This window comes from Chaetodon trifascialis, chromosome 24, assembly GCF_039877785.1.
Source record: "Chaetodon trifascialis isolate fChaTrf1 chromosome 24, fChaTrf1.hap1, whole genome shotgun sequence".
NCBI lineage: Eukaryota > Metazoa > Chordata > Actinopteri > Chaetodontiformes > Chaetodontidae > Chaetodon > Chaetodon trifascialis.
In genome coordinates, this window is record NC_092079.1 from 8,266,102 (window position 1) to 8,279,508 (window position 13,407).

At 45.2% G+C, this 13,407-nt stretch overlaps 1 protein-coding gene across 1 annotated transcript; it reads right to left on the reverse strand.

Annotated features, from left to right (window-relative positions):
- Positions 1 to 3,317: 3,317 nt before the first annotated feature.
- osbpl11 (oxysterol binding protein-like 11) lies at positions 3,318 to 13,259 on the reverse strand. Its single transcript, XM_070957754.1, has 13 exons — positions 12,842 to 13,259; positions 12,448 to 12,516; positions 12,073 to 12,248; positions 11,613 to 11,692; positions 10,194 to 10,382; positions 8,797 to 8,995; positions 7,753 to 7,898; positions 7,371 to 7,511; positions 6,355 to 6,814; positions 6,008 to 6,194; positions 5,732 to 5,914; positions 5,469 to 5,622; positions 3,318 to 5,185 (listed from the first exon to the last, which is right to left on the reverse strand). The coding sequence occupies exons 1-13, from the start codon at positions 12,955 to 12,957 to the stop codon at positions 5,129 to 5,131; spliced, it is 2,157 nt and encodes a 718-aa protein (XP_070813855.1). The 5' UTR covers positions 12,958 to 13,259; the 3' UTR covers positions 3,318 to 5,128.
- Between the last annotated feature and the right edge of the window lie 148 nt (positions 13,260 to 13,407).

Sequence of the window (13,407 nt, forward strand, 5' to 3'; positions counted from 1 at the left end):
CTGAGCAACAGACAAGGACGCGTACACACTCTGAGCTTTGCCCACTAACACACACTGAAGCAACAATGGCCTGAATTCCTCTGGCCATTTCAGAGCGTCGGCAACAAAGTATTCATCCACCTCCTTTTCATTAAAAGGTGGCACAAGGCGGCTGTTACGAGCTAAGTCAAAGTCTTTGGTTATTGCCTGCTGACTTGACCTAATACGAAGCTCTTCAAGTTCCAACTCCTCTAAATGAAAGGCCTGCTCTATTTCTTGTTCCTTCAGCCTTTCCTGGTGAGCCAACTGCATTCTCATCTGTTCAAATTTTATTTGCTCCAGCTTGAGCTGTACATCCAGCCGTTTCAGCTTCAATTCAGTGTCAGAGTCGTCTTCGTCACTACTCTCTTCAGCCACACTTTCTGCTTTTGCCTCAGAATCCTGAGTGATAACTTGCTTCTCCAGTAAACCAGTGACAACAGCCTGTTTAATCACATCTTTTCTGCTTCCTGAGGCTACTGTGATGCCATACTTTTGAGCAATCTGAATGAGGTCCTTCTTTTTACAGTGATTGAGAGCCTCTCAAGTAGGATTCTCAACAAATGACTCTAGACTAAATTCCATGATTCATACAGTGAACCAAAGTTAAGACAAAAACAACCAACCCAAATTCCTGTGCAGCCAACAGGTTTAGCTCATATCCCGGACGAGCCGGTAGGAAACAATACTCAACTGCACTCAACACAAAATGGATCTCTTGGGGTCTAAAAGGTGATGGGGATTAACTTACCCACCAACACCCACTAATTCTATCAAAATGATAGAAGAACAAAAGAAATGAGCCCAAAAACAATGAATTAAGAATCACTAACAAGGAGGGAGTGAAGTTCTGGAAAAGAAAGAATCCCTACGGTTTAAAAACATTCACACACTCAGTCACTATTGCACACACCAAACCAGGAGAGCCAACTGAAGGTGTTAACTCTCTGGTGTCACACACACACTAAAGCAGAGCCACAAACCTCCTTTTATAGAGCAGCCCAGCTGATTAGTTCCAGCTGCGCTAATGAATGCAGGTGCCATCAATGGGTGGAGCTTAGTGCCTACCTTCCATCATAACAAGAGGTGGAGTGTTGTCTTTGCTTGACTTTTGCAGGCCGATATCCAAAGGAAGAAGAGAAAAGCTCTGACAGGCAGCACCCACCTGTCTGTCTTATAGCTCAGGCTGTAAGAGGAGGACTCTGGAAAAAGCCCCCCTCCCAAGTGGATGCATCCACTATTTTCAAGGTTTCTGTTTCCAATAATAAACTTTAAATAGTCTACAGCTGACTGAGTTGCAGACAACTTCAAACAATATGGACGTTCACATATCTAAGAATAAAGGTGACCTATACCTTCCTATAGGAGTTTGCAGCAGTCAGTGGATTGAATCAAAGCTGATGTTTTCAGAAAAGCTTCGCAGTCCTTCCTGTCATTCGTTGGCAGCGAGAGCTGATCCCAGCGTTTCCACGAAGCGATGGATGTCACTGAAGGAGTTGAAGAGCGGCACTGGAGCAATTCGCAGCACGCTGGGCTCCCTTGTGTCACACTGGGCAACACAAAGTTATCTTGAGTTTTGGTGGTTCGTGTCTGTTTTGAAATCTAAAAAATGTGAGCAGGTGGATCTGCAAGTAGCAGCAGTGCCTTTCCAAGTCCAGCTGGGGGTGCGTGGGGGTGTGTCATCATGACATGATGTGCTCTGACAAGAGGTCCACCTGGATGGGATGAAAAACAGCAGCTGACATCTATGAGAGGAACAACATTATAAACAGTACTGATGCTGAATAAATAATGTCTACTCTTCCTCCACTGACACAGGTGTGACACAAATAAATGTCTTAACTTCAAGTACAAACCCTATAGAAAATCTGAGGAATTGCTCATATTAACAAAATTGAACATAAAAACTGGATATTTACCCTGATAAAGTTGATACATATATCTACATTTTGGTGTGTACATCTTTAACACAAAAACTGGAATAATTAAATCAATCATATCACAATCAGTCAATGTTACAAATTATACAAGATGCTCACTCACGCTTATCTATTATTATTTCTGAGGGCCTGATGCTGTGGAACAGGCGCCCTCTGGTGGCCACTTTAATTTAAACTCGTCTCAATTAACAGACGAGTTAAAACAAGACGATTCATAGAGGGAACTTGAACAAACTGCACTCATCCAACAACTTTAGATCCTAGTGACTTTTCAGCTTACATTTCATACCTCTCACTCACAAATTCATAGAAGAAAATTCCGTACTTTTTTACTCCACTATATTTATCCAACAACTTTAATTACAGCTGTAGAACGTCAATCAACGCCACCTGTGAATTAAATAAATTTACACACTGGTGCTGGGAGAAAGGCGCCCTCTGGTGGCTATTTTTTTATTTTTAACATTTTTTCGTCCCATTTCACAGTCAGCACAAATTCATTGAGCCAAATTCTGTACTTCTGTACCACTGCATTTATCCAACAACTTTAGTTATTAGTGGCCTTTCTTGGATCACACTTTCCATTCATTCCTGTAGAAAACGTCATTTCTACTCAAGACCTCTCGTATCGATTCAATTTACACACTGATACTGTGGGACAGGCGCCCTCTGGTGGCTACTTTTATTTTAACTCGTCTCAGTGGTGAAACCATTTATTCAAGTACTGTATTTAACATTAGGTACGAATACAAAGAGGCATATTATGTACTTATTTGCTTTTCTATTTAATTTTATTTCGCCAGGTATATTTTTTCCTTCCTGATGCTGTTCGCGAGTCTTTTCACTTGTTACCAGCGAGTGAGTCGTCTGTTTATCGCCCTAAAACTGGACGTTGGCTAACGTTACCAAACGTACACGTTAGCATTAAGCTAGTTAGCACCATATGCCAGAGCATTAGCGTCCGTTCAGCCTGTCACTCACCTCGTAACACGCCAGAAACTCCACTTTACCTCTCCATCCATGAATCACAATGAGCCCGCGACACAAGCACGAACTTTTCGCTCGACCTGAGCGAAGTCGTGCGGAAGGGATGTCAGCCTCTGTGTTTGTTTGGCTTACTGTAGGAATAACATAACATCCCAAATAGGAAGAAAAGGGGGCTGCAACAACTGTGTTTGGAACGAGTCAAAGCAAAACAAGTGTTCCTGAATGGGTGTTTAAAAAAAACAGCAAAAAAAAATGTTTATTTCCTGGAAATCAGCATTAAAAACAGGATACTGTTCCACCAAAATAAATAATCTAAGCTGATGTCATCACTAAGAATAAGTCGTTGTCTTTCAAACAATTCTGACACACAGCTGATACGCAATTTATTTTATTATCACACGTCCATTCTTCTACAACATCAGGTTTCCTTCAATGTCAGTGCATTTCATAGGTCAGCAAGACAACCAGTAGAATTCCAAAACCAAGAAAATGTCAAAACCTAGAATAAAAGTGCTTCGCCAACTGAACATCAAGCACTGATTCTTAAAAAGAAACCACATGCACACACAAATGATACACACGCCATTGCATCAGTCAGAATAACGAATGGAAATGCTGGAAGACACGCACAGAAAGAGTTTGCATAAGGCACCGAGACATGAAGGGAGTAGCTTATCAATGGCGGGGTGGGTTTCCTCTTTCTGCAGAGACCAGGACCTGTGAGGTTTAGGTGGTGGGGAGATGGACATCAGAGTATAATTGATTGAGATCACTTCAAGGTGGAAAGGGAGCAAGAAATGTTACTGTCTATATAGAAAGTGACTAAAAATAAGAGCAACTAAAGCACAAGATAAGGGATGAACACGCATTCAACAAAAATAATATTTATTTGCATTACAAAACAAGCAAATTTGGTTAAAAGCTTTTATGACATTTCGAAATTTAAGTAATGCAGACACAAGAATCGAGTAATTGCTGCAACTTGTGGGAACGGAGACTTCGCTGTCATGCATGGGGGTGGGGGAGCGGTTTTTCGATGCACTCGTCGTTTGTTAAAAATTGGGTTATTTGTCAGCTAGTCTACGACATGCCATTCAAGCAGCGTGACTTCAACACACTATCGATAAAACACAATTAAATACATGAGAATTTAGAGGTTAATTAAGTATATCTGCATGCACACATTTCACCAGATATTAACCAGATTGAGGCGACACACAGTCAGAGTCCCACTAATTTTACACAAGGAGATCAGTTTTGTGTGCATGTAAATGTACTCAATGACAGAGGAAATGTGGAAGTGCGGTCGACTGTTTTTGGGTTTAAAAAGCCTGAAAACACATTTTGTCAATGAGCTTCTTATTAAGAGCGATGGGTTCTGACATGAACATGGACATATCTGCATTTTTTCTCTTTGCTTTTTGCTCTCCTCGCAGGTTTGATGGAGGCACGACCTCATTTGCCGCATTATTTTGTGCACCAATCAGGATCAAGCAACAGAATCTGACGACTGCTTAGTTTGACGGCTGCTTATTTAGTCGTTAAATGTTGAACGTTATCGAGAAACACTCCGATTTGAAGCAAAGTTTTCAGGCGCTTGAACATAGATGGAGATCATATACAGCAACTTTACATTCCAGTACACTAAATCCAATTTACAACAATTTCACAGCATTACACTTATCAGGCAGTATTCCAATTATTTCGCTTTTTATGTTGGATATTATTTTAAGAAGAAACTCCTCAAAAGTCACTTGAGCGTAGTGTGACACCACAGTTTAAAAGAAGAGGAACCATATCCAGGTTGATCAGCAGAACTAGAGCATCATTCATCAGACTATCTTAAGGCTGTGTAAATAGAGTACCATTACCTGTACAAGAATATGTTTTCATTGACATTGGATTATAAAAAAAAAAACAAAAACAAAAAAAAAACGGATCAGCAGTACAAAAGCTTGTACTTGGAGGCTTCGTGAACAACATCAAGATTTGAGAACAAGTTCAGTCACTCTGTCCGTCTCCCCGTGTTGCATTCATCTGTATGTCAGTGCAGGTCATGCTCTCATAACCGTCAGCCACACACACTCTCTCACTCACACACACACACACACACACACACACACACACGCACCCACACATTCCTGAATCTACAATATCAACATCCCAGATACGGACTGCAGAAACTAGGATTTGAATACAGAGTTTTTCCAAAGTGGTTTGTGATAAACCCAACCGTCACCCTGGAGGAGAAAAAGAGGTCAACTTATTATTGGAAATATTATTTTTGATCATCACCAAAACTGGGAAACAGTTTTAAATCCCTAATGACAGCGTTGTCTGCTTAAATGACCCAGATTCTTGGCAAATTTAAAGTAGCTTGGTGTAAGTTGAGAACGCTCTGAAACGGAGACGCTCCAGCAGAGACAGAATTAATGCTCAAGGTGATTTAAAATTTATCTGGAGTCAGTGCAGGTGACTTTTCAGTGTGCTTTGCTTGTCCTGAATGTGCTTCCACATGCTCACCTCTCTTTCAAAGTATCTGGTCCTCCAAGCGGTCTCAGTCTCAGCGCGGTGCCTCTCCTCCGTCCTCTGCCTCTCCTCCAGCAGCCTCTTGTGCTCCGTGGCTTTTTCGATGTCCTTCTCCCGTAAAGACTCTGTCACGTGCTGCCACAGGCGCCTGAAACGCAGCGAAAGTGTGAGTGAGACACCACAGAGGCGTCTTTGTGCTCTGTGAGAGCAGCATGGCTGGACTTGTTGCAACAAAATAAACCTTGCGCTGGTCTGACCTGGATTCCGTCGGTCCCTGCCTCTCAACAGGCCGAACGCTCTTCCTCGTGACAGGCAGCTTGGTGACGTCGACCACCCTCGTCTCTCCGCTGGTGTAGCTGAACTCCAAGGCGCCGTTCCACTCGCCCTGCACGCGACACACCACCGCGTTGGTGCTGTTGTGCTTCACCTCTGCTGTCACCCTGCAGGACAGGGAAATTAAGGACACAGATCAGAGAAGTCGTGGTTGCTGCAGAGGTGCAGGATGCAGAGCAACAACAGGAATATCAACTCACTTGTGTAATTTGCCACCGTAAAATGGTTTCGTCTGGAAGGTGATGACCGCCGAGTAGCCAGACTTGGCGCAGCCGATGTTGACTTTTCCGCCCAGTTCCACCCAAGGGACAGTGAGGATGGAGCGTGCATACGCACAAGGCAGTGTGAAAGTGTACTCTTCATCATGCTCCAGCAAATAGAGACAACCTGCAAAGACAAACAGATGAAGACAGACACATGAGGAGCAGGTGTAATTTACATTTTCTGCCCTAATTACTCTCATTACTTTACCATCTTAAAAGGAAATGAATCTAACTCATGCATCATGATTTCACAGCGTGTCAGTCTGGAGGCCGTGTCGGCTCACCTTCGCCAATCATGGATACTCCGATGGACATCCCCATGAACTTGCTCTTGGTCCACACATGCGTGTTCACACACATCCGCCTCTCCTGGCATTCAGCATAGAAGCCAGACACAGGGGGGTGGTGGGACACCTGCTCTGCCACAAAGCGCACTTGGTAGGAGTCCTGTGAGGCAGCCTGGTCGGGGCCTCCCTGTGAGGGCTCTTTGGAGGCCTCTGGTCTCCTGGGTACCTTCCAGGAGCAGTGGAAGGTCTCACCGATGATGGGGTTGTAGGGCTTCTTGGCGATGGCGCCCTTGCGGCCCTCGTGGAAGGAGGTGAGGTAGTACTCCACGAACCGGACCATGCGGTCTTCAGGGCTGCTGCCGTCGGTAATGGCCACAAAGAGGTCCGGGTGGGACATGAAGTCGGCATACATCTCCAGCAAAGAGCGCTTCTCCAGGATGAAGGTGGGCAGGACCACCTGAGAGGAGGTGCATTAACACATTATTTAGGATCAGTAAATCGAACAGTGCAACACATCGCAAGCAACGATATGACGAAGACCCGTGACCCCGGGGTCACAGTGTCTACAAGATCTCCATCTGAGGTCAGACAGTGGATCCACCAGATTAACTGCGATAAATCAGAAACCCAAGAGGAGGATATCCAGACACGAAAACAAACTGACACGACAAGATTGAATGTCTGCGCAGGACTCCACTCTTGTGTTTGTGTGTTCAGGAGTAGTAATTAGAAAGCAAGAAGTGCTTACTTTAGCCACTGAAAAACAGACCTAACAGTGACTCCTGATCCCAGACCAGTTCACTGATTCATGAGCTTGGACCAGTTTTATACATTTTCAAGCTGTAACTTCAAGTTGACTTCCAATATGCAACATAATCCTCTCATAATGACACAGAAAACCCTATTGAACGAGTAAAAGACAGAAAGAGTGAAAAAGTGCGGGAAGAGCTGGTGGGGGGGGGGGGGGGGGGGGGGCTGTTCTGCTGCTTGGCACAACATGGAACTCGACCTACCCGCGTGAGGTCCATGCCCAGCTTCAACTGGGACAGCAGGTGTAGGATGACGCTGCGCTCCTCCTCCACAGCGCCCAGGTCTTCCTCCTTGTCTGTGAAGTAGTCCTCCGCCTCATCCTCTGCACTGATATCTTCCTGCTCCTGAGAGAGGGAAGGGAGGGCGATGCGATTTAGTCGACAACCTGCTTGCGTGTCTCCGCAGGCAGAAAGTAAGTGACTGTTTCTGTTGCAAGTTTCTAAGAAGGAAAAGTGACCAACCGAAAGGTTTATGGTTGGATTAGAAAGCATTATGTGAAATAAACAAAGACAAATCAACTTCCTGACAACCAACAGATCTTAGCTGCCTCCCGGGGGAGTGTGGGTGTCATTCCTTAGGTCTTACCCCAGAGAAGCTGCAGGACTCGGGACTGCTGAGCTCCAGGTGGCTCCCCTCCAGCGGGCCCTCCCCTGTCGCGAAGCTGCCCAGGGAGCTGCTGCCGTTCTTCAGGATGTCGGGCAGCTTGGGCTCTAGCCACTCGATGGTGGGTCCTGCCATGGACGGGGAGCGCACGGCGACAGGTTTAGAGGTGCTCACAGTGCTGTCCCCCCTCCCTCCCAAGTCCACCAGACTCTCACAGCTGCACACTGTTGTAGCTCTACACTTGGTCTACCATTCGCCACACAACACCTCACAACTGCCTGGCTGCTGACTGGACAGATGGCAATTCCATAGCCAGCTCCCCTACACCAAAAGAGCGTAACCCAACTCCTCCGACAACCCGAGTATCAGGATACTTTGGCCCCGCCAACAGGAAACATGCCCACTCTCTGATTGGTTCAACCCTCTCGGTGTGGCGAGCACATTTTTTTATGCATGTTTAGAGGTGGGCCGATCTCATTCAAATTCACCTTGTGCGTCGTCGGACAACTTAATCCGATTGGCTGTCGCGATGACTCTGGCCTAATGAAATATACATCGAGTAATGAGATCTGCTGTGAAAAAGTGGGACACTAGCTCGACGTTTTCCCGTTTCAAATCATCCTAAATAGAAAAGGCGGAGACATCAGCGAGTCAGGACACTTCTCTTTGAAACGGTACTGTATGTTTTTCAATATGAAGCTGATTTCCAGCTGTATTCTGTCCTCAAAGTGTTACAGATGGATACTTTAACCACCTGAGATCGCATTACCTTTGAGACAGGTGGTAAGAATAGGTAGGGTACCTTATTAATAATGCAAAATAATTCCAGTGTCCAGCCGACGCAAACTGTTACGCTGGGTGCAGGCCTGCATATGCAAGACTATGATTCGTTATCAGGACTGCAAGTAGCTGGACATTTCTTGACAGCTGAATAATTTGTGAGTACACAAACAAATCTAGAAAAGCAGGAAACAACAATCACCATATTAAAAACACAATATACTCATCACTCCCCCCTCCACTGACCTCCCAGGGAGCCTCTCTGCCTGGCCACTTGCTGCAGGTGCAGGATGTGCAGGCACTCGTTGAGGCAGTTCATGGTGGCCATAGAAGTGGCCTTGAGCATGAGCAGGTCCTGGTCTAGAGGAGAAAGGCCGGGGGCTGCAGGCAGGCCCTCGATGCTCTGGATCAGGTCTCTGTGCTGGCCCTGGGCCTGGCTCATCATCTGGAGGGGGATCATGAGGGCGCTTTGGTTATATATCTATGCTTAATAACATGCAGGCCTCTTGGACACATAACTGACTAAAACAGTGGAAAAAAGCAAGGTGTGGGTGTGCTTTCACAAGCCACTAGGTGTCACTGTGTTTGAAGCCCTATAGCCTCAAATCTCTTCAAACATTTCACTAAAAAAACATCCCCAAATCCACAAAGAACAGCGACAATACAATGCTCGATTGACCCAAACTGTGCTGAGCTGACCGTCAGCTTCCTCCCATCGATCATTTCTTCGTAAACCCACATGTTCACCATGGGGTCGAACCGGTTGGATGCTTTGACATTGTGCCCGATTATTTTGGCAATGGAGGAGCCCCTGGAGAAGACAAGGGACAGACAGTCAGTGGTATGACTGTCTGTCTGTCCCACAGCACCCACAGCAGAGAGAGACCACAGCACCCTCTTGTGGACAATCTGCATCACCCAAATGGGCCAAAGTGAGGCAGACCAACCAAAGCCTGACTATAAACTAAGTCTTAAATATTTTACATTTACCTCTGCGTGTCTTGTCAGAACATACTGTTGCTTGTACTTCTCAGAAGAAACATTGTCCTCATGTTTAAACATTCATGAAACATAGCGTCGTGAGCAGAGAACCTTGTTTCTGTCCTGCTTGTCAAATTTTTTTCCACACGTTACGACGACCCACTTTAATATTCATGGCTCATCTGATGTAACTTTTGTAGAATTTGTAAACTACAATAACAACAGATTATCTGTCCTGTAGAGTGTATCCTTGATGAATAAATATGTGCCCCTTAGTCAGTTCTTGTGTTCCCTCTGTATGCTTGTGTGCATCTATGCTGAATGGGCTGGTTGCGTAACAGATGCAGATCAAAATCTAACAGCATTTCAGATGGATCAGAGGCAGATTTTCTTGATTAACCCACATTTCTGCCAAACAGCAGACTAAAAACTTGGCAGAATGTCCTTAATCTAATTTTGCTTGTGTCCATCTTGTCCTCTGCTGCATGTTCACTGGAGTGAGCGTGATATCAAGACCCCTACGACCAACGTTACTGTTTTTCATCATCATTCTAAATAATATTTTAGCCGTTTTATTTTACTAGCACATAGCAGCGCACTCAATTGCTGGTCCTGACATGTCAATGATATGTTAATATCAGCGTATCTCTGCATTGCTGTACCTCTCTGGCATCCAGCAGGTGGTCCGGCAGCAGGGACCTCTTGCTGGAGTAGAGTGATGAGCCCTTGTGGACCTGCGACCAGCCGAATAAGGTGGCAGGGTTTTGGCTGGGCCGGCGCAGGGACATGGGGGAGCTGCCACTGCCTTGAGACGCCATGGAGTAGCTCCTGGACTTGGGTGGGGGATTACTCTGTGCAATGCAGAAACATTAGCTGCTGTTAGAATATAACTCACTAAGCTTATGTCTGAGGCCTAAACGAGTCTGAATGAGCCTCATGTGCTAGAATATTGACTGTTGTTTGGCAACACCGTGTCTGTGTATCTCTTGTGTGTGTACATAGACTCGTGAAAATCAAGGTCCTTTCTATGCAACAGTATTTCTCAAGTACGATACAACATATGACAGCAGTAGAATATTGGCAATAGTATTTTTATGGGCAGTAGGATTTTTATGCCATTATAATCTGTACATAATGTACATATAGTTGTTTTTCTATTCTGTATCCTGTATACTTTTCATTTTGACCCTTCTGTGACACTGTTTTTGCTTTTTGTACTACTTCATGGCTGTAACAACTTCGGGTGTGGGATCAATAAAGTCTAATCTTATCTTGTCCCACTTTGTCGCTCCCATTGGCTTTTGTGGCCCATTCTGAAAAAGTGCTGACGCATTTTAACACCAAAATATCAGACCTGTTTGAAATTATCAGGGTGACCCCGATGAGTCTGTGAGCAGTTTGGGAGGTTTAAGACTGGATCTGTAATGCTCACATTACCAGAAAATCCGGGCTGAACATCGAAACCGACCAGGTCCCAGACAAGATTTATGCTTTGATTGTCAGGAGGGGTAAACTGGGCAAATCAGCCCAAAACTCCTGTAGTCTGAGCCCGGCTTAAGGTGAATCTCCCTGGGTGACTGGTGTCATTTAGTCATTTTCGAATTAAATTTCTCACATTTATCTCCTGACTATTTCTAACCACTGCTAAAAAGAGAGCCTTGGAGACTTCTGTGTTTTCCCTTCTCTTCTATCTCAGGACCATTAAAACCGAGTGTGGGCACTACAGTTGTCTGCAGATCAATATCCAGATCAATACTATTGATTACAGTGCTTGCACACTGGGTAAAACCTGATCCATTTTTACATAAACATTAATATTTCACAGCTCTACAGAGCTTCGCGCTGCTGCTGGCTTTATTCCACGGCTCCTTTGGCATATGAGGAAGGAAAACAGGAAGCTGAAGACGGTCCAGCTAACATCCGCATATTTTTTATGTCAGTCGTAACACGTACAGTGCAGTGCAGCAGACCTTTAGGGGGTATCACACTTGCGTGCAGAGAGTAAGGTGTGAGCGATCCTTGCAAACATCAACGTGTACCTCAAACACGACAAGATGCACACCAAGCACACACCACCTTACCTTTCCCATGGCCTCTGTGTGGTGCTGTGTGCAGATCTGCAGTCTGCTCACCCAGTGCTGTCTCTCTTTGGCATCAGTGGCTGAGAAACAAGCACAAAAGAAAAACAAATGAGCAAATCTGTGTTACGGTTAGTCTAGGATGGTCTTACTGAGCAGCGATTCCCGTATGCCGCCGCATCACTGGCAGTGGATAATGGAAAAAATCCAGATCAATACTGCATGAACCTGATGGATGGTGACGACAGGAGGCCTGGAGGTAAAAACAGAGCTGAGAAGTAACGATAAGGAGAAAAGCTCTGTTCCTGGGAATGAAAGCTCAGAGAGGAACACAGACTACATCATGTCAGCATGATGCATTGTGGTCCGAGGGATGAGCAGAAGAGCCTGAAATACCTTCCTGTACACGCACGCCTGCTGCACATTAATGTAAAGAAGTCAGCGTGTGTCTTCAGGTACCCACCCCTGAGCTTGTACTGCTCCCCGCTGATGGCGTTGACAGTGAAGGTGTGCGAGTCCTCGTCACTGGGGGAGATGACGGCCCCTGCCAGGGGGAGCATGCCACGGGGCTTCTGGGGCCGTGACTGCTCGTTGACAAAGTACTCCAGCAGGCCGGCCTCATTGTTTAAAACAAAGAACCTGGAAACAACAGCCCCCACATCAGTGTCCTTCACCACAACGAACCACCAAGGCATTACTTGAATTGGATTAGACGGGATTACAATAACGAACTTGGCTGAAAGAGGCTGGTGAATTCTTTGTTCTTACCCTTGATTGGGACACCATGCATTTTAGCTTTGGCACTGTATTAATCACAGGTATACAGATTAAAACTCACCTGTATTGCCATCCTGTTACAAGGTTGGTGTACTTCATCAAGTAGCCATCAATATTCTCCATGTGGTCACTGGCATGAGAGGTTATCAAGTAAAAGGAGATAAAGAAAGCTTGTTAACACACTTAGACTGACTACACACAAACATATTGCACAAATCAATGAGAGCATTGCTTAATGACAGACATGCTTATTGGGCAATGGGGTTAAATCGTTCCCTGTCTGATTAGGAGGCAAATTTGCTTATAAAAATTGCTCAATCATTTCAGAAACAGAACATAATAGATTAGATCACGATTATGCTGCCGGCGCCTCTTTGACTATGTACACAAAATCCGCCTTGAATCAGTAAACTAGCTTAAATATATGGGCGTTAGCAAGGTTAACAACCACCTACCTGTACTGCCAGCTTTTGGCACTTGCTCTCCCCGAGCTCGGGGTCCTGTTCTGGGGAAATACATCCAGCTTCCCTTCGTTTTCCGTTATTCGTATAGCCGTGGTTTCTCCTTGCATAGTCACTGGCAGCGAAGCCCCCTTTTAGACGCTAACTCGGCTTGCTAGCCTTAAGATAACCTGTCAAGCTAGCACAGATTTCTGAAAGCGAACGAGCCTCCCTTATAACACAAAGTGAAGCTGTCGGTTCATCGCTTAATCGAAACGCAGCACACACCCGACAGACGCAGGACTGTTAGCTGGCCACGTTAAATAACGGCTGATAAAACATTGTCTTTTCTGCTGAAAGAGGGAGTAGCCAGGTAGCCTTGCGCCTGCTAGGTCGCCTGATATTTACTGCTTTGGCAGGAAATCAGTCATGTGACTAACTCAAAGGCGAAGACTTCCGGGAGGAGACTCGTCACAGAAATTAAAATAGAGAATAAATTAAAATAGCAAGAGAAACTCACCGGTCCGTGTATATTTTGGCAATTGGATTTTTCCTTCTGAAACGGGTATTAAAAAACAAAA

Coding starts and splice junctions, on each gene's coding strand:
- osbpl11 (XM_070957754.1), bottom strand. CDS start 12,957: ATGCAAGGAGAAACCACGGCTATACGAATAACGGAAAACGAAGGGAAG. Junction 8,996..10,193: donor ACCTGCTGGATGCCAGAGAG/GTACAGCAATGC, acceptor ATCCCCCTCCAG/ATGATGAGCCAGGCCCAGGG. Junction 7,899..8,796: donor GCAGAGAGGCTCCCTGGGAG/GTCAGTGGAGGG, acceptor CGTCCATGGCAG/GACCCACCATCGAGTGGCTA.